This window comes from Falco rusticolus, chromosome 20 (genome assembly GCF_015220075.1).
Source record: "Falco rusticolus isolate bFalRus1 chromosome 20, bFalRus1.pri, whole genome shotgun sequence".
NCBI classification, from domain to species: Eukaryota; Metazoa; Chordata; class Aves; order Falconiformes; family Falconidae; genus Falco; species Falco rusticolus.
This window is the reverse complement of record NC_051206.1, coordinates 1,254,860-1,282,744: the sequence shown is the minus strand read 5'-3', so window position 1 is coordinate 1,282,744 and position 27,885 is coordinate 1,254,860. Positions and strand designations below refer to the sequence as shown.

Here is a 27,885-nt window from a genome sequence, read left to right as displayed (position 1 = left end):
CCGAGTCCCTGTGTCCCTGTGTCCCCATGTCCGTGTGTCCCCATGTCCATATGTCCCTATAGCACTGAGTCCCCATGTCCCTATAGCACCAACTCCCTGTGTCCTCGTGTCCCCATATCTTCATATCACCGAGTCCCTATGTCCCTGTGTCCCCATGTCTGCATAGCACTGAGTCCCCATGTCCATATGTCCCTATAGCACTGAATGCCCATGTCCGTGTGCCCCTATAGCACCGAGTTCCCATGTCCCCGTGTCCCCATGTCCGTGTGCCCCTATAGCACCGAGTTCCCATGTCCCCGTGTCCCCATGTCCGTGTGCCCCTATAGCACCGAGTTCCCATGTCCCCGTGTCCCCATGTCCGTGTGCCCCTATAGCACCGAGTTCCCATGTCCCCGTGTCCCCATGTCCGTATGTCCCTATAGCACCAAGTCCCCATGTCCCCATGTCTCCATGTCCCTATAGCACCGAGTCCCCATGCCCACATGTCCCTATAGCGCCGAGCCCCCGTGTCCCCGTGTCCCCCCGCCCCGCCCCTCCTGGCCCCGCTCCGCCCCGCCCCTCCCGGCCCCGCTCCGCCCCGCCCCTCCCGGCCCCGCTCCGCCCCGCCCCCTGCCTCTCCCGGCCCCGCTTCGCCCCGCCCCCTGCCTCTCCCGGCCCCGCCCCTCCCGCCCCCTCCCCGCTCCGCTCCAGCCGCCGCGTTTCCCCCGGAGCCGCCGGGGGGCGGGGCCTGCGCATGCGCGCCAGGCGGGGCGGCGGGCCGTGCGCGGCGGGATGCGGCGCCGGGGGCTGTAGGGCCATGTCGCAGCGCGGGGGGGATCGTGATCGCGACCGGGAGCGCGATCGCGACCGGGAGCTGCAGTGGTCGGCGCGGAGAATGGGGACGTCGTTGCTGCTGCAGCTGTCGGTGCACGAGCGGGAGCTGGACCTGGTCTGCCTGGATCACAGCTACGCCAAGCCCTGGAGCGCCCACCCCGACGCCAGCGCCGCCCGGCCCACCCGCATGCTCTTCCTCACCCCCCGGCGGCAGCCCGGCACCGCTCTGTGAGCCCGGGGGGGGCGGCCTGGGGGGCGGGGCGGGGGGCCTCTGGGCCCGAGAGGCCTTTGGGAGGGCTGAGGGGGTCCTGAGGGGTCTGTGAGGGGAGAATGGCCTATATGGGGGCTGGGGCTGGGTGCTGAAAGGCCTGTGTGGGAGCTGGGGGGGGGGTCCTGAGCTGTTTTTGAGGGGAGAATGGGTCCTGAGGGGCCTTTGGGAGGGCTGAGGGGGTCCTGAGGGGTCTGTGAGGGGAGAGTGGCCTATATGGGGGCTGGGTGCTGAAAGGCCTGTGTGGGAGCTGGGGGGGGGTCCTAAGCGGTCTGTGAGGGGAGAATGTGACCTGAGGGGCCTTTGGGAGGGCTGAGGGGGTCCTGAGGGGTCTGTGAGGGGAGAGTGGGGCCTGTGGGGCCTATCCTGTGTGGGGTTGGGAGGGGGTCCTGAGGGGGCTGTGAGGGGACAATGAGCCCTGTGGGGCTGAGAGGCCTGTGTGGGGGCTGGGGGGTCCTGAGGGGGCTGTGGCACTGAGGGGCTTATGTGTGGTTAGAGAGGGTTCCTGAGCGGCCTGTGAGGGGAGAATAGGGCCTGTGCGGGGCTGGGGGAGGTCCTGAGGGGTCTGTGAGGGGAGAGTGAGGGTTGAAGGCTCAATGGGGAGGCTGGGGAGGGGTCTTGAGGGGCCTGTGAGGGGAGAGTGGGGCCTGTGGGACTGAGGGGCTTATATGTGGCCGGGGGGAGGGATGAGGGGGGAATGGGGCCTATGTGGGGCTGAGGGGCTTATGTGGAGACTGGGGGTGGTGGTCCTATGAGGGACCTGTGGGGTCTGTGAGGGGAGAGTGTGGAGCAGGGAGTGTTCTGTGGGGCTGGGAGAGGTCTTGAGGGGTCTGAGGGGAGAGCGGGGGGCTTGTAGGACTGTGGGAAGTCTTGTGGGGTTGGGGGGTCTGTGAGGGGAGAGTGTGGGGCAGGGGCCTGTGTGTGGGGATGGGGGGAGAGGGTGGGCTGAGGAGACTAGAGCGGGTTTGGGGATCTGTGGGGAGCAGTATGGGCTGGGGGAAGGTGGGGGGGGCTGAGCTGGGGGTCTTGGCTTAGCACCGCGGGGGTGGGCTGGTTTCACAGCCTTGGTGCCGGCGTGGGAAGGGGGGGTTTGGCCAGGCCTCAATGGTTTGGTTTAGGGTCAGGGTGTGGGGCTGGGGTCATGGGTGAGTTTGGGGTGACGGGTGGAAGTGCCCTCAGAGTCGCAGCTCAGGGCTTGGGATTCAGGGGGCTTCCTGAGTTCAGACCGGGAATAATAAGATACCTGGTTATGAAGCTCAGTGGATTTTAAGCTTTAAAGCACGGCAGACCCCAGGGCAAGCAATCTCCTTCTCTAAAGCATAATTATTTCCGACAGTGAAGCAGATATCCCCATCGATGTCGAGACGGTGACGCCCACGCCCGTGCCACTCTATGACAACCAGAAGGCGCGCAGCGTGATGAACGAGTGCGAGCGCCATGTGATGTTTGCTCGTACAGACGCGGATGCCCCTCCACCGCCGGACGACTGGGAGGAACACGTCAACAGGTAGCGCAGGGGCAGCAGAAAAAAGAAATTTGGGCGCTATAAACAGCCACCTGTGGCATGTTGTGGGTGGATTTCTTAGTGTGACTCGATAACGCAGTGACGTTCCTGAACTGAATAATGTTCAAAGAAAATGAATTCTTGTGTCCAAATTCCTTGTCTGCCTGCTGTGAAAGCTGTTGGATTTGATGGTAGAGGCTGGCCCAGCTGCTGAACCTCTCCCACACGCTTCCCATGAAGCAGTCTCCTCTGTTGAGAGGAGATTGGGACAGTGAGTCGTCGGATTTCACGTAGATCCTCAATTCCAGTGTCAAAAATTGAAAATGAAGATATACGTAAATTCCAGCCAGTCAAAAACCCTTCCTGGAACTGTAGTCAAGCCTGTTTGCAGTCTTGTCATTATAAGGAATGTCTGTTTTGATGTTTTTTTTCCTGGACGGTTTGTTTGAGAAACATGGTGATAGCCTGTGCTAAAAAGAGTAATTATTTTGGTCTTATTTATTGCTTCTGCTGTTACTTTTGTCTTTCTGGTGCTTGGATGTTTGCCGACATGCCCTAGTGACATCTAAAAACTAGAGTTTTTTATTGAGCAAGCCTGCTAATTACATCTGCTGTAGCAAAACCCATTTTGTCCATAGCTGTGAATCAGTTCTTGAGGCTGCGATCGCAGCTGACTCCCAGCTGTGCTGCTGATGCCGACTGGGAACGGGCAGTGGCTTGCAGGACCTGGATGTCAGTGTAACAGTGACCTGTATTACCTCTCTGGTTTTCTCGACAGGACGGGTTGGACGATGGCCCAGAACAAGCTATTTAATAAGATTCACAAAGCGCTGCAGTCTGACCGGCTGGCTCGCTTGGCTAACGAAGGGGTAAGGTCTTTTATTTCCTATTTCGCTTTCCAGCAGAGTCCCTGCCTGTGTGTGTTTATCAGTCTTTACTAATAAAGCCCAGTTTGAGTCAGGATAAAAGTTTTGGTCTTTGAGTTGCTTAGTCTTTAAGAACTGGGCAGCTCTGGGCTTCTTTGAGGCATGATTTTGTCCTCGCTGTGAGGATTTTGGTCTTTGCTTGCTGCCAGAGGACTTTGGGCTGCCCAAGCCAATACTTTCCTGTGGCTTGGGATGCACGTGGCATGTTTGATCTTTCCCATAATTGTATTTCTTTTTTATTTCCTTAGGCTTGCAATGAGCCAGTCCTGAGGAGGATAGCGGTGGACAAATGTGCTCGGAGGGTCCGCCAAGCCCTGGCTAGCGTGAACTGGGACACCAAACTGATCCAGTGGCTTCACACAACATTGGTGGAAACGCTCAGTTTGCCAGTGCTGGCTGCTTACTTGGATGCTCTGCAAACGCTTAAAGGAAAGGTGATAAAAGCAGTGAAAGAATTCGCTATCACTTATAATATTCTCCCTTTATAAAGCTTGTTAAAGGTTTTATCCTTTTTCTTTGAACTGGCTGTGTGCATTTTCTCAGTCGTTTCTGGCCTCTGGTTTCAGATCCCCACCCTGATTGACAGGATGCTGCTCTCCTCCACCACGAAGACGGGGGCAGCAGGTGCTGAGGCTCTGTCTCTGCTGCTGAAGAGACCTTGGGACCCAGCAGTGGGTGTCTTGTCACATAATAAACCCGTGAGTACCTCTTGGGGCTTGCAGGGAGCAGGAGGCTGGTGTCGCATCAGCTTTATTTTTCCCATCCTTCTGCTGTCCTCTTCCTTCCACCTTTGGCTTGCTTCCTGGGCTGTTTTTTCCTCCTGCTTTAGACTTGCTCAGTGAGGGGGACTTTTTTTCTGTTGGACACATTCCCCGCCTTACACTATCCTGAGGTGGCTTTGGCTGGCAAAAATGTGATTCATTAATGAGCTACGCGAGATCTCTCCTGCTTTGTTGTGTGGGCCAGGCTGGGTAGCAAGGTCTTGGGCAGGGAAGTTGCTTTTCCTTACATGTCTCTTGTTGAACTTCGTAGAGTAAATTGCCTGGTTCCCCCCTCATCCTGATTGCTTCCTCTGGACCCTCCAACTCCATGTTCCCCACTTCTCGACGGCATCGATTCTGGCAGTCACAGCTTTCCTGCTTGGGAAAGGTTCGTATGGTCGGTTTTGAAAGGAGAGAAGTACAAACTAGCAGCTGTGCTAGGCTGCAGCTGCTGAGCTGCTTTTTACAAGCCTTCAGTGCACCAAAATACTTGGCTCTGCTGAAAGCAGAGGCTGGCATCTACCACCTGCAATGTTTACCGTCTGAGACACTGCACAGGGGATGAAGTTGTGCAAATCCCATCTGTCTGGGGTCTCTTGCTGACCAGAGTCTTCCATCTTCAGCAGTTTAGATGGTATCATTAACTGTTATTAAGGATTGATGAGTTTTCTGGTAGGAAGAGTTTGGAGGAAAGAGACTATAGGTCACCTTAGTCCTCTGCCTGGATGGTCACACACATCTTAATTAAGATGGTAGATTAATGTGGGTGTATAGGAGCGAGGTGAGTAGCAGAGGTGGTCTTTGTGGGGAATTCTCATATTTCCTCTGTTTTTAATAGTTAGAAGTGAATCCTGGGGGCCAGAAGGAGAGAGGAAGCACAAGTTCATGCATAAACTGGTTTCAGTCCGTGCTAATTGTTGTGGGTACCTGTTGTCCCCAGTAATGCTGCCTCTATTAATCCGTCTTTCATTTCCAACCACAGGTGATTCCCATCGCCACCCACCTGTTGAACAACGGCAGCGGGGTGGGCGTGTTGCAGTGCCTGGAACACATGATCGGGGCAGTGAGGGGCAAAGTGGCAGAGGTAAGAGCAATGAGTGTATCGGGGAGCTTTTGCTGCTCTCTTCAAACTAGCCACCTTGCCTGTAGGTGCTGTGCCACCCCAGTGCAGCGTCCCTTTGTCTGTTCTTCTTCTCCATCCATGTCTTTTGTTTTCCTCCTGTAGATTCACAACCATTTTTCTCACAAGCCGATCATCCTGATTGGGTGGAACACAGGTGCCTTGGTGGCCTGTCATGTAAGTACCTGATTCCTTTGCATCCTCTCAGAGCCCACCTGGCAGCTTTGGTTCAGAGCTAGATTTAAATTACTATTACATTTAAGGCTATATCGGGGTTGTTCCTGTCCCTTTTCTCTTTCCAAGGCCTGGCTTTGAGACAAATAACCTTTCTGGTTTTGGGGGCGTAAGCAGTTTGAGTAATTCGATGTTTCTTTCCCACTCTTTTGATCCACAAAGCAAGGTCAAAATAGGGAAGATATTTCTGTGCCTGGCAGAACAGCCTTCACACCCTCAGTGCACTTCAAATGCTGACTTCTTGCTTTTTCTACCCAGGTTTCAGTGATGGAGTATGTCACTGCAGTTGTGTGCCTTGGATTCCCGCTTCTCACCATTGATGGCCCCAGAGGGGTAAGGACCAAAGGGAGGTGGATCCATTTAAAGAACGGAGGTTTTTTTTGGGGGGGTGGTGGTTTCTAATCTCCCTAGATTGTTTCATAGAATCGGGCTTGGAAGTCTGGTGAGAATTGAAAGATTTTTTTTGAGGGGTGTCTGTGTGATTTTTATTTGGAGGGGGGTGCCCAGCAGGTGGGACTGTTGCATTCGTAGTAGGATTCTTGATGCCCTAGTAGGTGCCCGAAGTCCTGTGTTTGCTTGTCTCTGCTGTGATGTGTTTTTGCAGCTCCTTTCTGCAGTCTTATGTGCAGGTCTCTTGTTAACTGTGTCATTTGGCACCAGAGAGGACAACTTGGGTGATTTTTATGGAGCCCAAATTGCTCCTTTATTAGCTGACCAGTGTGTGACGGGGTTGGGAATGATTATGGTTGTGCTAATGAAATGGCTAATTCTGAGGATAGCTGAAATCTCTATAAAAGCTGTATATATAAAAAAATGTATAAATTTGCTGGAGCACAGTGTGGTTCTAGAGCAGGGTTTTCTTCAGGGCTCGGTACAGCTGTGTAAATCCCATCGGGGGTCACCCTTTGTTGGTGGCGCTTCAGGTTTATCCTGGGTTTGTGTGGCAAAAGCTTGGAAGGAGGAAAATGCGGTGAAATAGGGTTTCTGAGGGGGAGGGCATCAGCCTCGGCTGTTAATGAGTAACAGCACTATGTACTCATTCAGCTTTTGAGCCAGTCCTTCTCATGAGATATTTAAATGAGTCACACAGTTTATACTCCTTTCAGGACACAGGTGGCGTGTACCGGGATCACGTGTGAAGCGCTGTCTGACCCTGTGGCATGTGCCTTCCCTTTTGGGAAATCTTCATCTAATTCAGGACGGTGTTTGGCTCCAAAGGCTCTGCGTCCTGGATCAGTCTTTCTGGATTACAGTTCTCCTTGCTCTTACAGGATGTTGACGACCCCCTCCTGGAGATGAAGACCCCTGTCCTCTTTGTGATCGGTCAGAATTCCCTGCAGTGCAACATCGAAGCGATGGAAGATTTCCGGGAGAAAATACGAGCCGATAACAGCATGGTGGTGGTTGGAGGAGCAGATGACAACCTCAGGTAACACTCTGCGAGATGGGTGCTCCCTTCCCAGCAACACCGGGCAACATCTGAGTGTGCTGCGTACAAAAACTCACCCAAATTTCGTATTTGAAACTAGATGGGAACTGCATAAAATGCTGCATCAAGGTCAGCTTTGTTATTCAAAACCTGGTATGTTGGATAGAGGGTCAGTTTTCTGTGATAAATCAGCATTGTTTCTCCCAGCGGTGAATAAAAGATCCAGGGTACAGTGTGGTGTGATACTAGAGCAAGTTTTGGTTTTCATGCCACCCCTGGCTCTGGAATATGTTGCTTTTGGAGGCTGTGCATAGATTTGGGGTCAGGGAGGCTGTAAAAGCCTTGCAGGAAACAAGAAGCTCTTAAGGTTTCACTAAACTGTGGGGCATGTTCTCCTGTCGTAACTTAGGTGCGTTTGGAATAACTGCACCAAAAACCTGAGCACGTCTTGTACGAGAACAGGGTTGGCCTGGTGCTGGCGCTGGACCCGTCAGCTCAGACAAGGTTTTGGAGCATCATATAAGTCAGAAACTTATAGTAGGGATAATGAGGAAAGGAAGAAACATAAAACTCTGATACTGGTCTGAAGACAGAGCTCGGAAGGGGAAAGCAACGTCATTTTGGCTTTGCAAAATGCTTTGGGCTGCTGGGCCTTTTTCCTTGTCATTGAAGTTTTGTCTTGGCACTTCCGAGGGATGAATCTCATCTTTCCAGTAGACGGTGCTCTTGGGTTGAGAGCTGAGGGAGCTGGCTTTTCCTCACCCTGTGTCTAACTGGATGGGGGAGTGAGCTTGCTGCTACTTGAATCTTACTTTCAGGTGGAGAGTGATGTTGTGTGAACATGGAAAACCAAACGTGTTGACTTGCATCTGTTTTGTTGTGGGCTTTTTTTTTTTTTTTTTGTAATAGGATAAGCAAAGCCAAAAAGAAGTCTGAAGGCCTGACCCAGAGTATGGTGGACAGGTGCATTCAGGTAACCACAGAAATCTTCCTTTTCTACCTCAAATCTATATAAAAAAAACCAGACTCTGTGCTGAAATGGCTCACTGACAACAACCTTACTGCCAGGATTGGTTGGATTGAAGATAATCTGTCTCCTGAGTGGGATTTTGAAGCCGTTGTCTCCTGAGGAGGAGAGACGTGAGCTTTCTGGTAGTGCACCTGAAACAAAGAGCAGTTTTCTAAGTCTTCCAGGACATCTGCCTGGGGGAAGCAAGCGGTATTTTTGGGAGCACTGGAGAAACCATTATGTTTTCTTTCCTGTGTGTCAGAAATCAGTGGAGTGTGAGCTTTAATGAGAAAACCAAGGTCTCTCTTTAAGGGTCTAGGGTTTCTTTTTGCAGAATATTAAACCTAGAGAGCCTTATCCATTTTTCCCTTTGGGAATCTTTCGTTCTTCTCTTTTTTTTGTTTTGTTTCAAGCTGTGAAAATCAGTTGTTCAGAGACCTGCGCACCACTTAGTCTATTTGTTTCATCCTTCCCAGGATGAAATAGCTGACTTCTTGACTGGAGTCCTCACCCGAGCAGAGAGCCACTCAGGCTCCGATCCCCGGGACCTGGATGCTGAGAAGAAGAAGAAGCCGCGTGATTCAACCAGGAGGGATCTATCGTTTGACTTGCCGGAAAGAGGCAGCAGGCCCACCTCGCCGGCAGCCAAAGTGCCCGCCTCACCTTCAGGCTCAGAGGTGGGAAGCTCTTTCTGGGATAATTTGAGCCGGGGAAGGCTGAGGTTGTGTTGTACCACTGAAATATGTGGCAAGAAACGTGGTTAGTGTTGGAAGAGGGAGGTGACAGGATACGGAGGGGCTTGCGGGGGGGCAAACGAACCTTCAGAAATAGATCTGCTCCAGCAAAAGGATGTCAGTGCTACACGTTGCTACGCTCAGGGTTATGACCCAAGGGAAACGTGGGGGTAAGAGGTGTTCCTTCTCTTCGAGCAGGACTTATCCAGCGTCTCCAGCAGCCCCACTTCAAGCCCCAAGACTAAAATGGCTGCTGTGTCCTCCATCCAGAAGCCCAGCCAGATCGGCACCACGCAGCTGCTGAAGAGGCAGGTGCAGAGGACAGACACTGTCCTGACGCACAAACAGGCACAAGGTAATGCCCTGCTGCTTTTCCAGCCTCTTCCCTCTTGGCATCTGCATTTTTGGTCTTTTATCTGTCGTGATGTGCGTAGGTTTTTGTCTTCCGAGTCCTGTCTTGAATTCCAAGCCTCCCAGTGGCAGCTTTCTCTACAGCTCGGTCCCCTATCACTGTCATCCGAAGGCAGCAGCCTGTGGAGGGTTGAAATTAGATTAGAAATGGTGTTTCTGCAGCTTGCGGAGCCTTGCTGCTGTTCAAAGTGGGAAGGTTTTTTCACTTGCGCTGGCTGATCAAATCGCCACGTAGCCGTATTCTTAATCCTCTTCCGAGCGTGAGCCTGGTGTCTTGTATCCTTGGAGGCTGCTTGGGAGGGAGACTGAAGGTACTTGGGAAATGGCTGAGGGTATCGAATTGGGACTGAAACAGTGGGGCTTGGGTAATTACAGAGTCATCTTGCATCAAATGGCAGTGGAAAACCTGCTCTGAATAAGAATCCAGCTTGAGCTCTGGGGGCTTTTTTTGTCCTGTTAGATGGTGATTAAAAGCCTTACGGTGCAGCTTCCGTCTGATTGTGAATGCTGTGAATGTAGGTAATGGTTTTGTTGATGATGATCTCTTCTGGCAAGTATCAGCGGCACCTGGGGAATAGTTCTCCATCCTCCCTTCTCTCCTTATTTCTTTGCTCCATACAGACCTGAACAGGCTTCTTGTTGTCTCCTGCAACAATGTGACCCTCCTTATTCTCTAAAGTCTTTCTCGAACTCGGGGTAGGCTCCAGGGGCAAGTTGAAGCTTGGATCTCCCTTGATTTCTCAGACCACGGACTAAAGACATTCCTTTGTTGTTGCAGTTGAGGGAGGAAGTTTCTAGATAGCATGTGGGAGGCAGGAGGGGGAGGGTCTGTGGAGTGGGGTGTGTTGTGGCTGCCTTGTTTTGTTAGGAGTGCTGCTGCGCTTCTGGCCTGCCTTTTGTGGCCGTATTCAGGGATGTGCTGGCTGACGTCTCCAGCCGCTCTCAGCTTCTCAGTGCAATTGCTCAGTCAAGCTGGCCGTGCCTCCTTCCCTGGGCGCTGGAGCTTGACCTTTTCCCAATGGTTGTGGGGCTGGAGAGGGCTCGTGTGGTTGGGGTGCGCTCTCTGGGAAAGCTGGGATGATGCCCTTTCTGGTGTCGGATGTGCTACGCTGCCGTCTGTCCAGACAGGAGGTCGGTGTGTTTCCATTGTGCCCTGTGGCTGGATGAGTCATGTCTGGAGCTCTCTGCCTGCCTGCCTGCTCCAAGGTCTCTGTCTGTGGGTCGCAGTGGTGTCCCTGGAGTTCCCTGTCCCCCTCCAGAGCCGGGCTGTGATACTGTAATTCTCTCTGATTCATTTCAGCTCAGTTTGCTGCTTTTCTGAAACAAAACATGCTGGTGAGGAAAGCTCTTCCTCCTGGCACCTCTTCATGTCTCTTTGGTGAGTATCTCCTCACTTCTGTCTCCCTCCTTCTCTCTATCTCTGCTATCTTCTTTCATCGTCTTCCTCTTCCCTTGCATTGGTTTGGGGATGTGGCCCAACGTGTCCCCTTGTCCCCCTGCTTTTTGCTTTCTCGTTGCTGTATTGGAAGCTAAAGCAAATGGTCCACTTGCCAGCTGAGAGCGTTAACTTCCTCTGCGATCTTCCCCTGTCCCGGTAGGTAAATACTGCGCTTCGAGCCATGTAGTCTGGCAGCCGGTTTGCTCTGATGGACTAAAACTTGGCGGAAGATGCGGTGATGTTTTTTCGATCGTGAATTTAACCCTTTCCCGTGCTGGGGCTGAGGAGGGGATCTTGAGAGACCATGTGTGTGTTGGGGGAGCATCCCGAACATGTGGAGCAGCAAAAAGGGGCTGTTGCTGGGAGCAGAAACAAGGGATTTCCAAGTGACTTGGAAGGGGCAGATGTAGACGTGTAGAGCCATGTTTCTTGGCCAGAGAGAGTCAGAGGAGAGCAGAGAGGTCAGGGAGAGGAATGGCTTTGCGAAGATGGCGATGTGGTGGGAGAGGGATGCTGTCTGGACCAGGAGACATGCGGACGTGAGCAGTCTTTAGCCCTGTGGTCTCACATTGGGTGCAGGAGCATGCGGAGAAGTGAGCCTCGGTGCGTGGGATGCTCTGAGGGTTAGGGATAGAGGGGCAAGTTCCACAGCGTATCTAAAGATGGGGTTTGTCATCTTGAATGGCAGTGACTGTGTGGAGCTGGGATTGGGAAGAAAAGTTGAAATCCCAAGCTTTGGGAGGCTGCGGTGTCGTCACGTGAGCTGTCAGTGTCAGTTCTCTCTCTGGGTGACCCCAGGGTGCTAGGAGCATTGATGTGGGTGAGAACTGCCTCTCTGAAACACCACACACGCTGGTGCTTTTAACTTGATGAGGCAAGCGCTGGAGGCGAAGGTATTTTGGCGTGCAGTGTAGAGACTCCTACAGGCTCCTTGCTTGTCCTGAGCCCACATGAGGTGTAGTCCAAACTGCATGCATACAGCTGTGGTAACGAAGTCCTGAGGCAAGTATTGGCCCAAGCTGGTTGTTTTAAAGGTTTCTTTCTGCCTTGAGCCTTGTTTTGTGCTCTCCCCTGTGTGATGAGGTGAGCCTGGGAGCGCTCGTGAAGCCTTGGGCTTATCCGGAGTCCTCCCACCCAGCGTCTGCTGGGAAGAGAAACCACAGTGGGTGTTTCCCTGCTGGTGGGGAGACGTGGAGAGGCTGGCATCAGCCTGCCCTGCTTTTTGATAAGATCAAAAGCCGATTAAAATCTCTGGGCTTATTATCAGCTGCCTGAGGTGCAAGGTAGGAAGCCGGGGCATGTGTGCCACGTGCACTGGGAGTGTTTTGAATTGTTTCGGGAGCTGGTGCTCCTTCTGAATGCACAGCCAGCCCTTGGTGGTGGGGGTCTGTGTGCCCCTGTGTGAGCAGAAGCAGGCTGCGCTCTCGTGCGGTGGGGACACAGAGGGACGTTGGGTCACTGCTTGCCGATGCTTTGAGGGGCACCTAACGCCACTGCCTGTGCATGTGCCCTTTCACTGTCCTGCTTGGCTGGTGGCATTTTTTTGGGGGGTGGGTGGGGAGGGGGCTTTGGTGCCTGCAGTCTGTGCACGCCTGGTGAGGTCTCTCTGGATGGTGATCTGGACGATGCATGTTTGCAGGTGGGTGGGGGGCACGGGAGCGTTGCACGAGTGTCACGAGTTAACATGCTCCAGCCACAAGTCCGGCCTTCGATGGCAGGCCAGCAAGCTTGTCACTTGTCTTGGGGACCACAGTGGCCCCAAAATGTCTGGAGTCACCTGAAATTTAGGGATTTGGCTTCGTTCTTGTCCTACACCCACAGTTCAGAGGTATGTAGGTGGTATGCAGGGAACATATAAATACATGTATGTATATATTTATGCGCACATGCACATTTATATTGATTTTTGTATCAAATATCCATATCTAGATATATAGAAATAAAAGGTACATACGTTTTGGCCGCTAGGTGGTTGAATACACAGCTTAGATGCTCAGGACCGTCTGTAAAGAGGGAGTTAGCTGGCTCGGCAGCGGTCTGTGGAAGCTCCTGATGGAGAGGGCTCTCCGTAGGTTTGAGCAAAAGCCTTTTCCCCTTGCTGCAGATCATGGCAGCACTTAGGCATAGCGGCGGGTGCGCTTCTGAGCACGGCCAGGCCGCACACACCATAGCAGGAGGCAGATCTGCACCCTCATTTCGACCCAGTCTAGCAGCGTTTCAGGCTGGGGCTGGACGATTGTACATGCCAGCGGTGGGAGATGCGCGGAGCGTGAATGGGCAGGACGTGCCAGCTCGTGGCTCTGTTTTGTTCCTGGGCTGCCCAGAGGTGCTTGTCGTGGTTCCTCTGCGCTTTTTGATAGCCCTGGCCCCGGCAAGCTTGTGCTCTAGGCAAGATGGAATGAATGTGATGGTCAAGGACATGGCAGCAAAAGAAGCTGCTGGCGCAGAAGAAAAACCTCAGCTCATGGGGTGTTTTTTTTCCCCCTAGTACCAACCAGCGTAGGGTATGTGGGGGCTTTGCTTTGCTGCAGCACCTTTTGTGCTCACGGCTGCTTCGCTTAGTGCCTCTAAGAAACCTGTACGCTTCAGTCCAGCTCCTGGAGGGCCGGTTAGGAGCGCTGGAAGGGATGTGCCAAACGACAGGCATGCCAATACCTTTGCTGGTGTGTCGGAGGAGCAGGCGGGCTGAGCTCTAATCCCAGCACTGGCAGCGTGCCTGCATCAGCTTTGCAAATCTCTGCACCCTCATCCCTTCACCTGGAAATTAGGGACGTTGGAGGGGCCCGATGCCGGGATTGATGATGCTGTGCTTTGAAATGAAAAGCGTTTATGTGGAGATGTGATATCGCTGTAGACGTCCATTTTCCTTCGCTGCACAGGCAAGACAGACTTTGTATGCCATCCTGCCTTACCTTGTGAGTAGCTTAAGCTAAGTTCCGCCCCTAAGACAGCAGCTCAGGGCACGCAGAAGTCAGCGTAGATGGTGAAAAGGAGAAGCGTGGGATCCTGGTGCATGGGAGATGGGCAAGGCTGGCATGGAGGGAGCTGTGGAAGTGTGCATGGGCATGCGTCCCTTCTCCGCACCTTGGCACAGTGGAGCAGCACTGACCTCGAGGGATCGGCCGTCAGTTTTCAAAAAGCTACTTCTGTGTCCCCTAGTTCCAGTCTCCTCAGAGCACTCGGAAGGGGCTGAGAAAGATGATGTGCGTATGCAGCTGAAGAGGCATCAGACCCCCAGCCCGACCCAGTGCACCAAATCCTCCAAACGAGCCAAAATCAAGGTGACCATTGTCTCTCACGGAGATGCTGCTGGCGTGGGGAACGGAGCACCCCTCACCACCCAGGCAGAAAGTGAGTTGCGATTGCATAGCTGCTTTGTAACCAGAAAGGGGGGTCGTGGCTCTGCCCAGACCCGCTCCTCTGGGGCATGGGGAGGGGAGGGAGCTATGACTTCTTTTTGCTTTTTGTTTTTTATTACTATTTTGTGAGGCGTTAGCTGCAGGAAACAGATGGAGGCTCAAGGTGTGAGTGACTTGGGGATAGCCAGGGAAGCGTGGGGGCTGACAGCACATAGGAGCTTGGCAGGAGCCTCTGTTTTCCATAGCCGTTGGAATTGCACGCTCCAGCGAAAAGCTCAACCGTAGCCTCATGAGCTGCGAGGCGAATTTTACACCTTCCGCTGAGGCATCGAGCCGCTGCTGGAAGCAGGATGCCGGTCCTGGCGGACCCCTTGCTCCAAGTAGGTCTTGTGCGTCTCCGGTTCTGCTACCCACTCCTGTGCGAAGCTCTCACCTGGAACATGGGGATGACAGCGATGTTCCTCCCTCTGGAAGACCTTCGCGTGTTCAGACTTCCCGATTCAGCTGAGTGCCCCGCTCTGCTGATCCTGTTTGGGCCCGAAGTCTGGCATGATACGCTTTTGATACACATATAAACAAATACCAGCTCCTCTCCTGCCGCTGTGGCTGGGAAAACCCACTGTGCCACGCGCTGCAGAGGTCCCTGCAGTCCAAGAAGAGGTGATGGGCTCGGTCTTCTTCCCCTTGAGCCTTCGCAAGGGAGGCTGAAGGCTTTGGCTAGTGTCATCCTTGTACCTAAAGGATGTTGCCTTGTCGCTGGCTGCGCTGGCATGTACGTCTTCCTCGTGGCGAGAGCCCCAGATACGTAAAGCAGTCGCTCGTTATTTGCGTTAGCTCGATGCAGTGCAGGACTGAAAAATCAGCGTTTCCGTTCTGAGAGGAAATTGGTGGTTTTCAAAGCTGAGAAATAATTCTGCTCCTTCCGAAGCATCTCTCGGTTAATTTAACAGTTGAACTGTGAACATGAACTAATAAATACACACTTCTTCTTTTTTTTTTTTTTTTTAAGGTTGCAGTTTAACTTCTGGCAGCTTTGAAAAATCCCTGGTTTCTGGAATCTTTTTTTTTTTTTTTTTTTTTTTTTTTTAATTTTTCCAAACTTTACTTCTTTTCACAGAAAGGAAATGAATTGCAGAAGTAAACATGAACCAAACCAAGAATTCCCTCTTACCGTGAGCAGGAGGAATTGCACAAGACAAACGCAGTTGTATCCCAAAACGCCGCAATAAACAAATATTGTGACTCGTCGCATCCCTGTGTATTTTGTAAAGTGTCTGTAAAGAATGCTTACAAAATCAATCGCTAGCCACCAGCCAGATCGGAACTAATCGGTTGAGGTGGTAGACCTGTGCCATGATGGACTAGGAGGAGGGGATTAGTGGAGATAAATGTTTAGGGGAGAGATTTGCATTTGGTGGCGAGGGCCTGAGATTTCACTGCTTACAGATTATTATCTTTTTTAAGCCGATTCCTTCAATCTCACCTGTCGTAATGCTTCCACCACGGCAACTTTATGGTTTTTATTCGCACCTCTGCTCCGTTTGATACTCCCGATCTCCCGTAGCGTGGTGACTGGAGTGCGTGTTTATGGCTGCAACGGAGATTTCCTTCAGAAGACGCTTTGTGAGCAGGATGAGCCCGTGGCCTGCAGCGCTGTGTCTGTGGGTAGTTGTGTGAGAGAGGGGGAATCCCTAAAGACTCCTGGAGGAGAGAGAGTGAGATTTTTTTAATTTTTCTTTTGCAGTTGTTGCTGGAAAGCCGGTCCCCATGGCTGTCGGCCAGTCTGTGTCGAGCGCAAAGGAGCTGTCAGGACTTCTCACCGCCCCCAAGTGAGTGCGACTGGGTTTTTTTATAAGTGGGGTTTTTTTATAAGTTTTTTATAAGCTGTGGGTCGCTTTGACCAGCTGCCGATGGGAAGCACCGCAACAGGGCGATTTTGACATGTGGAGCTTTCTGATATCTCGCTTATAACTGGAATTTTCTGAAGTGCGGGAGACCGTTAGGCTCCTGAAAACTATTTGCCAAGAGGGAGCCGAGTCAGAGAATGGCAGAAACAGAAGATACTGCAGCTGTTGGGCTGTATTTCTATATTATTTTCCAAATCCATGTTTGCTTATCAGCATGTCTTTTGAATGATTTTGGTGTCTTTGCCAGAAATTCAGTGTTGCTTTTAATACTTCCCTTCATTCCCTCTGACAGTCAAGCATTTTTTTCCAAAAATAGGAGAGAGAAGCCTCGGTATCAGCTCATGAAGTTGATTTACTGGCTGTAGGGATTTCTGCTGGGAAATGAATCTGATGTTGACATCTCACATCACTGTTTTACCTTTTGATTAAAACTAAGCTTCGGAGAACTGGACTGTGGTCTGGGAGGGGAGAGGAAAAAGAGCTGTTTTCAAGTAGAAAGTAGGTTTTAAACAGAAAATGCATCACTACAAAAGTAGATTGCTCTAGCGTAGGGTGACAGCCCTTGCAGCACCTAGGTAGGTACACACATATAACAAGCTCAATTCCAGTTTAGAAATAGACGGATTTTGCCATAGGTGCTCCTTGTTCTAGCTGCTGCAGTGGGTGCAGGGGAAACTTGTCTTGCTTTGGGTTTTAGTAGCTTGTCAACTCCCTGCCTTATGCTTCCGGGAGTCCTGCTTGGTTGAATGAGGCCAGTGACAGCTCGCTGTCGAAGCCATCTTGCATTGCATCTGCATAGCTTTCATCGCTAACTGGAGTCTTTCTCTTCTTTGTAGGCTGAGTTTGGCAGTGGAATCCTCCTCCACAAGTCCTGCTCCGTCTGCCGTGATCCCCAGCAGCACGGCGCCCAGCGCTTTCCATGCCCTGCAGAGCAGGCTGGTGGCCAGCAGCACCCACTGCATGCAGGCCCAGCCAGCCAGTACCCTCCAAGGTACCTGCCTCTCTCCGTGTCTCTCTTGTGAATGTAAAAGGTAAACCAGGTTCAAAATCATTTGGTGGATCCTCTGTCTTGCGTTCCCTGGTTGCTTTGGGTTTGGCTGAGGCAGCGTTTGTAGTGCCTTGAGCCTGCGGAGATCCAGTGGGATGCTATCAAGTGAGGCTGAAGGCGCAGCAGGTGACCTGTTAATTGTGTCATTTGTGTGTAGCGATACCCTGAGATAACAAACCCGACGTCCTCTTGCCTCCCAGGTTTCACAGCCAACCTCGTTGGTAGCTGCAGCAGTGAAATGTGTTGGGCTGCGTGTGTAGAGTGGTTAGGAGGAACAGTTCTGCAGACACCTGCCGTACGGCAGACCTGAGATTTCACGCTGGTGAGCTCTCCAAGCCTGATTTTATTCTTTACTTTTTTTTAGGAGCGGCATCTGCCAGCAGCCTGTTGCAAGGGTTGAGCTTCAGCCTGCAGGACATCGGGACAAAGTCATCAGGCCTTCCGGCCAGCGTGACTACTGCTGGGCCACCCGTACAGGTACGTGGCCTGCAAACATCAGAGATCCCCCTCTGGAGGGAAGCTGCGTGGAGGATAAAGCGGTAGGAGTCGGAGGGAACCTAGACAGACTCTGTTTGCTCCAGGACCACAAAAGATGAGGGATGGTAGGTGTGAACCGCAGCTAAATTGATACATCCAAGCCTTGGTGGTGTGCCAGGGGCTAAGGATTCCCCCAAGTGGTATGAAGTCTAGGAAACAAGGCTGTGGGAAGTTGTTTCTAGGCAGCCACCTAGAAGATGCTGAGGAGGAGTTGGAGAGTGGACTAGGGGGGAGGATCAGCGATCTTTCTGCTTGTTCTTCTGGGAAAACACATGCCTGTGACCTGCCAGGCAGTGCCTCTCATCCCGTCAGTTGGAGTCGACCTCATTCAGAATGGGTGGTGGCTTCATTCGAAGTGGAGCCCCAGTTTCTCCTAGTTATTCTTTCAAGTTGGAACGGGTATGTGCAGACTGGAAGGGACAAGTTCTTGCCTTTAGACCTACTTGTGGCCACCAGCATGAAGTGTGGAAGCTCTGACCTTTAGCTTCTGTGGGAGGGAGAGGCTCTGCCGTCCCGGCATCCCCTTTCCTTCCAGGTGCTCAGTACTTCTGCTTCTCCCTCCAGCCCTCAGCTGTGAAGACTCCAGCGCCTATCCAGAACCTGAGTGCCATAACCACGGACACCGGCACAATCGTCCGCACAATCCCGGTTGCCACCTCTTTGTCTCTGGGAGCCTCAGCGAGCGGCAAGTCCACAGCCATTCACCAGCTGCTGACAAATGGGGGACTGGCGAAGCTGGCCAGCAGTCTCCCTGGCTTGGCTCAGATCTCCAACCAGGCAGCAGGTAAGGGAGAAGGGGGACAGGCATGCGAGGCAGCATCCCATCACCCCAAGACCAGTGTTTCCAAAGCTTATTTTACCTTTGAGCCATAGCTGTGGACAGCTGCATGTGCTAGTAATTTCGGAGCAACTGTCTCTAATGGGAAGACGCCTCTGACGCACCCCTCGTTGGTGAACGTGGCCTCCACGGTCCCCGTGTCTCAGGAGTGACTCGCTCACGTGTTTTCTAGGCTTGAAGGCCCCGACGACCATTACTGTGACACTGCGTGGGCAGCCCAGCCGCATGACCACGCTTAGCCAGGCTGCGATGGGGACCGTCCAGCCTCAGCTTGAGGAGCAGCCAATGCAGACACAGGCACCTCAGGTAATTTTAGGCATTTTCTCTGGAGAGAAAGTGTCGGCTGCTGCTCTTCTGACCTTTTTCTGACCGTCACAGTCAAGGGCAGATAGAGCTGTCATGGGGAAAGTGTTCTTGGTCACATCTCTTGGATGTGATGAGCTTTGTTGCTTTGAGGCTGCTTTGGGGCCTTGCAAGGCGGCGGTTCAGAAGACCCAGGTCATCTTCGTGTCTGTTAGTGGCAGGGTCGATGCTGGTTGGCACGCTCGTACTGCACTGAGGGAATCTCCAGCTAGACTTCGAAAGCTGACATCAGCGTGGGAATTGTGATTGAAGCTCCAGGTTTTCTTGGCAGTAACAGGTTTTGGTGGGAGGAGGAAAGCTGCTTGTAGAGTGTCTATCCCCTGCTTATTCAGGCGGGAGAGTGGGTTGGCTGTCCTGTCTGGAGCCATTTCTGTCTTGAAAACGCTGCTCCTGACTATTAGACGCCTGGATGTGAGGCTGGGATGTGTGGATGCTGGGGATACCGTACTGTTCCCTTCTGCAGGTCCCCAACTCCGGTTCTTTCTCGCTGCCTTGCTGTTGAAACCAATTTATGCAGTGCCGAGCGTGTGCTCCAAGGTTGTATCTTTTGATACGGATCTCCTTTTGGAGGTGGATCGCTGACAGTAGGAAAAGCTCTCTTAGTACCTGGCACATGGTGAGAGGACAAATAGTATCTCAGGGATCCTGGCTGCCTTCCTGCTTCCTGGGTTAAGTCTTGGTGCAGCTGAGTTGAAGGCGTAAGGTGTCAAGTCAGGGGTTTTTTGGTGTGAATGTAGTGGTCTTGGGTACTGTGACATGGACATCTCAACCCCGAATCCTGCAGGTAGCAAAAGGGATCAGTTTACTGCAGGTGTAGTCTTGGGCTCTGTCCTAAACCACTGTCAATTTTGAGCTGGATCCATCAATGTCAGGGTAGAAAGGTTGGCTCTGACTCCCTGCACAGGATGGTTGGTCAGCGGTGACTGTGATGTGCCATCAGCAAGGCTGACCTAAGCTCAGGTGGCTTCCCCGTGGTCCCAGCTGCGGTGCTGTACAACACACAGGCCGCTGCTTTGTAGCTGCTTTCCTGGACACAGGGATGCAGGAAGAACCAGGCAGCCCAGGCCTGTGATCTGCGGCTCAGGGCTGAAGGAGGCCTTGCAGGAAAAGGGCTGCTGGTTGCCTGGGTATGTACTGAGGGGTAGAACTGACTGTCCGGCAGATGCTGGCTGTAGTGATTTGAGGCAGGCATCTGCAGGGGGAAAGTAATGTGGAAATCAGGTCAGCAAGCTTCCAGAATGACAAATCCTGCAGCCTGGGCAGGTGGACGAGTGTAGAGCGTCCAGTGGGGATCAAGCTCCAGTTCCCGACAGGGATTAACAAACTGGTACGGTGGGCTGAGGATGCCAAGACCGCTCCAGATTGGCAGGGTTTGTTTATTGGTGTGGGTTTTTTTTTTTTGCACGTGGTTTTTCTACTTTTGCTAGCCCTAACACAGGCCCCGGGCAGGTGAGGTGGTGTAGGAGAGGCAGGGCAGTGTTCGCTCTGTAGTTTTGGTCCCTCTTGCTGGGTTGACTTGAGTTGCGGGGCAGTATCGTGGAGGCAGGGAGTGTGCTTCTACTCCTTGCTGCTCTCTGCAGAGGCTGTTTGAGGTTGCTTGAAGCCCTGAGGCATATTTAGGGAGGCATTATCCTAAAGGTGAAGGTTTTGGATGCAAGTTGGGTAAGTATTAACAGCAGCAGCCATAAATCCTTCATTTATCCTGTGCTGCTTTAGAGCTGCTATTGCACCACCATTGCTGGTAGTTCCCGCGCGGAGTCCCAGTTTACTGCCGGTTAAAGCTCAGATTTGGGATCATCCACGTCCTTCCTCCCTTGACTTTTCTGTGTTTCTTTCAGTCACTTGGCTAGCACGACAGAGCCTGCGAACACTGGCAGAGCTGAGCTTAGAGCCGGCTAAGGTAGAGCTTGAAAACACAGAGCTAGTGACACTCAGTGCAGATCCCACCTAAGCAGCGGGTGAGTTGCTCTCGATCTGGAACTCTTCATCCATGTTGGAGGCAGGTTTTGTGGTCTTCAAAAGCCATTTGATGAACCATCAGAACCGGTGTGCTTTCCTTTGCTTCCTTCCTCACCCCTCAGAGACCCTAAATACCCAGCAGAACGGTAATTGCGCAGCGTAATCAGACTGGGTACAGATCGACGCCAGGGTTAACGGGTTCACGCACGGGTTAATGTTTGAAGGCGGTGGCACTTCAAACTGGATATTGGATCCTACGCTGTGACTTTTACCTACAATGCTGAGCTTGTGTGTTCAAGGTAGGGCTTAATTGTGTGGCCGGCTGCGAGAGTTGCTTCAAAAGCAAACTGAAAGCTGGCTTTTACAGGAAATGGAATGAGCTGTGTGTTTTTGTAACTAATTATAGCCCTTGACATCAGCTCGTGTGTACCTTTTAGCACATGGGATTACGTAATCTAGCAGAGCTTCCTGTAAAAGAGCAAATTTACAAAAGGCTTTGGAGGCTAACGCTGAGGGCTTAAGCTCCTGTGGTTTCAGCAGTAGCCAAAGCTGTTGTCGGTTGGGTTCCCTTTGAAATTCCAGCTGACGGCTCCAGTGTGCCTGTGCAGGAAGCGTGAAGCCCACGCATCGGCTGTGCGCTGTGATTTTTTAAACTTTTGGGGGCTGGGGCGATGCCTGTAGCAGTTGAGATGCAGTTTGAGTGGGTAACTCTTTTCCTTCCCCCGTGGGCATTAAATAGGAGGCAGAGGACTTGAGGAATCTCCCTGGGGAGTTTGGTACAAATGCTTTCTGGGAGTAGCAGAAGCAGCAGCAAGAGCGTTTGGGTGGCTTTAAAGTGAAAATACGAGCAAGCTTCAGCTTCCCTTTTCAACAGAGTACTCCGCAGTGCTTTGAACATTGCTTTTTCTAAGGGTTTCCCCCCTGCAGCATATTTATATCCTGATAGTAGCTCCAGAAAGTGGAGGGATGGCAATTGTTTTCTGCTTAGTGGCACAAAGATCTGTGCAGCAACAACCGGAGCTGCAAGCTGAGGCCACGGTTTGAACTTTGGGTAAGGGTCTCCCACAGGTGGCACAGGGCTAGAGCTCTGACTCCAGCCCTTGCTGCTGCCCAGAGCCGGCAGCTGGTGGTGGATGTGCTGTAAGCAGGCAGTAACCATCTTTCTTGTCCTGAAGTCTGACCCTTTTAACGCCCAGCAGGGCCAGAAATATTAGTTAAAGGTGATGGAGCACTGTTAAAACTGCTGCACAAGGCATGGAAAAGCAGGCTGTGACCTGCATGGGCATCGGGTACTGGGGGGATCAGACTGGAGCTTCAGCAGTACTGGTCAGCAGCAGTGGAAAGCGGGCAGGTTGGCTCCGAAGTCTGACTGAAGAGGCGGGGATCTGCTTTTGTAGCTGGAAAAGCTGCTTCAGAGCTTGAATTTTGTCAGTTCAGGGCTGTGAGGGCTCCCAGGGAGAGCACAGGAACGCGTGCGGTTGGCTCTCCGCAGTGTCAGGTTGCAGATGCACTGAGACAGAGTTGTGGCAAGTGAACGGACCCAGAGGCATCTGAAGAACCCCCCTCGCGTGGGGGAATTTCCAGGTATCCCACTGGAGCCTGTCGGTGCTCTCCAGGGTGTGCTGCTATCTGCTTTAGGATACAAATCCAAACTGCCCAGTCGTTCCAGTGTTGGACGTCTGTGGATGCTGGTGCTGTGGAACCAGCTGGTTCTTGGCAGGGCGGCTTGTACACCTTTCTCAAGTGAGAGGGAACCTCCTTGACGCAGAGAGTATGGTGTGTGCTGTTGCAGTTCTTGCTGGGCTTTCACTGGTGCCACTGGTAACAGCGTGTCATTCCTGCAAGTGGGTCTACACGGTGCAGGAATCATTCTTGAGCTCCTGGCTGTTGCTTTCCTGTTGCTGCAGAGGTAACAGACACGGGACTGTTGTTCCCTGGCAGCCAGAAGTGGGGACGGAGCCATCCCATTCTGCTCCAGAAAAAGGCAATCGTGCTTTTAAAATACAGATCTCTGGGGATTTTCTCTCGGGATGCATTTTTTCTGGAGCTTGGTCATGACTGGTCGGAGTGAGGGCCAGGCTGGAAGAAGCAAGGAGAGGGTGTGCTGTGATTCTTTTTTTGTTAGGTGAGGGCTAGCACAGGTCTAGGAATGGTTGCAGCCCCCCAAGGAATGGTTTGCGGCCCCCAGAAGATGGTGTATCCTTGGCAGCGGGGCACTTCCAGTAGCTCTCCGTTACTTTAACCCTTCCAGGCTCCAGACGGTGCTGTTGGGAACCTGGCCACCCCAGCTACCAGTGCCACCTCTCCTGGCAAGCTGCTGTCTCAGATGGATCTCAGCAAAGCCCAGGCTGGCGCAGAGATGGCTCCCGCCGACCCCGCGGCACACCTGACCGCCGCCGCGGCAGCACCCGTAGGTGAGGCGCATGGCAGTCGTGGGGCGCGGGCAGCCGGCCTGGGGACCGGAGCGGAGGCCGGGATGGAGCCATGCCGCCGGGTGATGTGTGCGGAGTCACTCCGGGGAATAGCTGCCCAAATGCTGCTTATTTTTAATAAGCCCATCACTGCTTTTTTTTGGTTTTGCCTTTTTTTTTTTTTGGTTTGGTTTGGTGGTTTTTTTGGGTTGTTTTTTTTTTTTTTGTGGTCCCTCCCTCCCTTTAAGTTACGTTCCTCCGTGGTTTCTTTGCACAAGGAGTTTTGGCTCAATGCAGCCGGTTTTGAGCATCTGACGAAGAGCAGGGACTTAAAACTGGAGCCCAGACACAGGAAGGATTATCTGCAGTCTGTGTTTAGGGCCCTTGTCAGGCGCTCGTAGCACTAAGCACTCTCGTGCTGCCCACGTTTGTTTACCTTGCCTGGGGAGAGCAGACCCATCCGCTTACAGCTAAAGAAATATTGCAGAGCCACTACCCAGCCAGTAAGTAGCCTCGGATTTAAAAATAAAATCGATATAGCGCAGCAGTGCATTCGGTTACATCCCCAAAGGCTTCTGTACCAAAGAGCCCGCTGCCAGCCAAGCCAGTGTTTTCGTTTTCTTCGGTCCAGATGATTTCCAAGGAGGGTGAGTGGGTAGTCCGCACTCGGGATGAAGTCCAGTGGGAGCTGTGCCAGTTCCCCAAAGGGCAAATGAGGCAGCTCTGCAGCGTCTGTGCTTTACCACGCAGGCGGCTTTCCTTGCAGGCGTTAACAACCCGGCTACCCACCCTCTGCAGACCCTCAAACTCTGCTTTTCTCCCCCAGGACTCAAGAGGTGCAGAAGCACCAGGCTGAAGTCATAGTCTTCGTGTTTTTTCTTGTTCCTTTTGTTATTTGGCATGGCTAGTGGATGAAGTTAGATCTGTGGAGAACTTCACCTGCTTTCACTGGAGGTTTGGGCTGGATTTGCGTCCAGCTGGGAGGACTGGTTTGTAAGAAAGCCGCTGGAGCAGCAGGGCGGACTGGGGTGTTAGCGCAGAAAATTTTCCAGACTGTTTCATGGAGCGGTTGTTGCTGATGTCTAACAGCATCGTGTGTGTGCCACTCCCCCAGCCTGCGTGGGGGTGGCTGGAGTCACCTGTCCCCACTGTGCTCCTGCCCTCCTTGACCCCAGGGTGGGGGGGTTGGTGGTCCCATCCTGGTTAGACGGTCGGTCGTCGTCAGCCTTTGCTCCCTGGCCTCCCCGCTTGAGGCACTTCATTTCGGGGAGTTCCACGCTGCACTGGCGGTGGTCGCGAGACGCTGTCACTGCTGACATGTGTGAGGGACGCTGCGGTGCATCTTTGATGCTGCTGTATCGGAGAGATCCGGTGCTGCGCGCCAGGTGACCCAGCGCGGCTGGGCCTGCCGCTTTCCGCTCCGCTCCTCGGTGCAGGCTCCTGAGGGACCCAGCGAGTCACAGCTTTGGGCAACTGCAGGAGCAAACCGTGGGCTGCTCCGGGCTGGGGTCTTTCTGGCCAGTGTTGTCCTGAACCAAGCAGCGGCTCTTCAGGCTTTTTCCCACCCCTTGAGCACGTCTAAACCCAGCGATGAGATTTCAGTGAAGTCTCTTTTCTGTTGCTCTCTGGGCTGTGGCTACTGCAGATGCAGCAAGGGAGCAGGTTTGGATGGGGTAACCACCACGATACAACTTCTGCCATTGTCTTAGAGCATGGAGGGCTTTGTTTCACAAAGTCTTTCAGCTGTCTCCTGGGGTGGAGCATGAGGAGGGTCTGAGCTCCTCCAGTGCTGCTGGTGGGATGGAGCTGGAGATGCCAGGGATGAGCGGGAGCTTGCCTTGAGCCAGGCCGCAGAGAGCAGCGTGAGCTCGGGGGAGAAATCACGAGCTCGGGGACGAGGCGATACAGAGCGTGCTTGGCTAAGGAAGACCCGTGACACCCTGTCCCAACAGAAGGGGACTTTCTGGGGGAGAAGTTCAGACACTGAAGGAAGAAAGGGGTGTACTTGGGGAATGGGAGCGGTCTAGGAGGGGAGAGGTGCTGCTGGTGCCCAAGTTCAGCCGTTGTGGTTTCCTTGCCGAGGTATGACAGCGCTGGGGTTTGTTTTGGGGTCCCGCTCTGGAGAGTGGACAAAGCCAGGTCTTCCTCTTCGGTGTGAAAGCCCGCAACTCTGCTGCCACAGCTGGGGGCTGCAGCCCAGGGCGGGCACCACGTCCCCATGGCCACTGACCATGCTTTCCTCTCCGCAGTGACCACCACCAGCCCCATGAAGACACTCTACGTCATGTCGGACGCCAAGCTGTCTGCGCTTACCAAGTCTGTGATGGGTGAGGCTACCTCTGTCCCCCTCAAACTGCCAGGCATCCAGCCTTCCTCCTCCTCCTCCTCTACCAGCTCTCCCACCGGTGCCGTCACCTTCACCACCTCCCCGCTGGCCAGTGCCCCCAGCCCTCCCGGCAGCCTGGTACACTCAAAGGTGGGACCTGTCCTACAAACCGCTTCCAAGACTGTCATCCTGACCTCAACGCTGGCCACGGTGAAGGGCGACGGAGCCCTGGGACACATCGGGGAGAAGGTCAGCCTGACCAAGAGCGCCACGGCCCTTGGCCATGCTCTGGGGACAGTGGAGACCCTGGGGAGGGTTCCCTCCGTGGTGGACGACGGGAGCACCATCATCCACGCCAGAGAGGCTCTGGCTAACAGACACTTGCTGTCCCAGGGTGTGCTGCCAGGAGGGGCTGGCACCACTCTGATAACGCTGGGCAGCAGCCTGGCCAGCTCCTCCATCATCGCCACAGCGGGGCCCACGCTCAGCCAGAAGCCGTAGGGACCCCCGGGACCCTCGGCTGCGAGCGGCGCTTCAGGAACGCTGGGCTCTGGGTGGGAGAGGAGCAGCCCTGTGGGCACAGGGGGCCGGTTCAGGCTGGAGCAAACCGGGGGGATGTTTTTTCTGGTTTTGTTGTTGTCTAATAAAACTTTTTTGGGCGTTTGGTTTTTTGGGTTTTTGGGTGTGGTTTTTTTTAATGGTTCTTCTTCTTTCTTACTGACTTCATTGCCCACGTCCCTTCCAAAAGCCGCTTTGGTTGTGGCCCAGCCCTCAACTGCTTTTTTTTTTTGTCTTGCTGTGAAGGTGTGGAGGGACAAAGCAGCCTTGTGCAGGCAGGGAAGGATTGGTGCTGGGCAGCAACCAGCGCAGCTCCTCCTGCCTGTGCCCCATGCCGGTACGTTCCTCCTCGGGCTGGAAGCTCCAGCTGATTCCTGCTACTATCGGGAATATTTATACTTGCTGAAAAAGGCTCAACTTAAGGCTCAGGGCAGATTAGACTTATTAATATTCCAGTTGTGTTTGTGTCAGCAAGCAGGGGTAGCGCCGGGCAGCGTGAGCTTGAACCAAGGGAAGCACCAGAAGGGGCGACACAAAGGTGCTGAGCCACTGAACAGCTGCCGAGATGACAAGGTGAGGCCAAATTCGGCACCACCAAGGGTGGTTTGCCAGGGCTGGGGACGAGTGTTTCCCCCTGGGACCGCTTTGCACAGGACAGAGCTTACAGCTGTGAACTGGGGGGGGTGTCTTTTTGTGGTGATGGGGGCTAATCCTGACGCTCTGTACGTTTCCATCCCGTGCTGCGGCTCTGCTGCGCCCTGAGCCCCTGACTTGCTTCCCTGGAGAGATGCGGGGTGTGATGCAACCTCTGCTGGCTGCGATGTTTTCGGGGAGCACGATGCTCAGCAGACGAAGGCCCGTGGTGCTGGGACGGCCCGTGCTCCCCCCAGGGCAGGCACGTTTCCCAAATTTCCGCTCACTTCCTCATCCTGCCGGCTCGTGAGAAGATCCTGGGTTTGGCTTGGCCGGGACAGCACCCACCAGGGCAGAAGCAGGGTGTTTGTCCCAGGGAGCTCAGGACCAGAGCAGAATAACCGTTCTGCACTTTGATAGTTGCGTTTGCTCATTGTGAGATGCCGGGAATCCCGTCCTGCCCCTCCTGGGCTGTGCCCGCACCGCTCCGGCTGCTGTCTGGCTCTTTGGGGACTGTCCCACTTCGCGCCGCTGCGATGCTGAGCTTTGTCAGCACCCCAAATCCTGCCGAGCCCCGGGCTTCTCTTCCCTTTTCCCTGAGGTTTTGTGCGGGGGAAAAAAAATCAAAACCAGCAAAATACTACTTGGCTGGCAATCTGGATTCAGCCCAGGCAAAGTTTCCTGCAGGGAAAGCTGTGGGTGCGGGATGACCTCGAATCCCAAGGCTGAGCTAATCCCTGGCGTCGGGGGTTGGGATGCCGATGGGATGCTGCTAACGTGGTACCTTCTTGCCGGGATGAAGGAACTCTAGGCCCCGCGGACGCAAGCGTGTCTGGCAAAAACAAGGGTCTGCTGTCGGCCTGTGGTGGTTTGAAGCCGCTCGACTTTTTTTTTTGGGTTTTTGTTTTTTTTTTTTCTTCCAGGCTTGAAGCCACAGTTTCTCCGCCAGAATATTGATAATAAGGCTGAGCCACCCGTCGCGATGCGGCGTCTCCAGTGCCCTCGCTCCAAGGCGTGGAGGCGGCTCCGTGTGCGAAGACTCGAGCCCCGTGGCCGTGTCCTCGTGCACAAACCAGGGCTAACGGTGCACGTTCTGGCAGCGAAGCTCCTCAGGTGCAGCCGTGGGGGTCTGCTGTGCGTGTCACGCCTTCCCCACATCCAGGCTGGAGCATCCACGGGTGGCTGGGTGACGCTGCTCTTCTCAACGAGTCTAACACTGGAAGCGTCGCAGAGCGACTGGCGGTGCCTGGGGTGAATTCTCCTTTTCCAGTTCCTATCCCAAAGCTTTTCCTTTCCATG

At 53.4% G+C, this 27,885-nt stretch overlaps 1 protein-coding gene across 6 annotated transcripts; it reads left to right on the top strand.

Moving 5' to 3' along the window:
• The first annotated feature begins 744 nt into the window (after positions 1-744).
• On the top strand, positions 745-26,065 carry KANSL3 (KAT8 regulatory NSL complex subunit 3). Of its 6 annotated transcripts, none has more exons than XR_005101585.1 (22): positions 745-1,041; positions 2,418-2,588; positions 3,364-3,454; positions 3,760-3,945; positions 4,078-4,209; positions 4,544-4,660; positions 5,255-5,356; positions 5,498-5,569; positions 5,885-5,959; positions 6,898-7,055; positions 7,965-8,028; positions 8,541-8,741; positions 8,997-9,153; positions 10,510-10,587; positions 13,807-13,998; positions 15,751-15,835; positions 16,750-16,904; positions 17,326-17,438; positions 18,063-18,282; positions 18,509-18,642; positions 18,855-20,657; positions 25,319-25,404. XR_005101585.1 is itself a non-coding variant. In XM_037371522.1 (22 exons), the coding sequence occupies exons 1-22, from the start codon at positions 797-799 to the stop codon at positions 25,894-25,896; spliced, it is 3,489 nt and encodes a 1,162-aa protein (XP_037227419.1). In that variant the 5' UTR covers positions 745-796; the 3' UTR covers positions 25,897-26,065. The 6 variants fall into 6 exon arrangements, 5 of the variants coding, with proteins under 5 accessions (XP_037227419.1, XP_037227420.1, XP_037227421.1 ...); XM_037371522.1 differs by lacking the exon at positions 18,855-20,657 and adding an exon at positions 22,910-23,072 and having other exon boundaries at positions 25,319-26,065; XM_037371523.1 differs by lacking the exons at positions 10,510-10,587; positions 18,855-20,657 and adding an exon at positions 22,910-23,072 and having other exon boundaries at positions 25,319-26,065.
• Positions 26,066-27,885: the final 1,820 nt, after the last annotated feature.

Bases quoted from the DNA above. Each gene is read 5' to 3' on its own strand.
- KANSL3 (XM_037371522.1), top strand. From the start codon at position 797: ATGTCGCAGCGCGGGGGGGATCGTGATCGCGACCGGGAGCGCGATCGC. The intron at 8,029-8,540 runs GTAACCACAGAA...CATCCTTCCCAG, and splicing joins TGGTGGACAGGTGCATTCAG to GATGAAATAGCTGACTTCTT. The intron at 10,588-13,806 runs GTGAGTATCTCC...TGTGTCCCCTAG, and splicing joins CACCTCTTCATGTCTCTTTG to TTCCAGTCTCCTCAGAGCAC.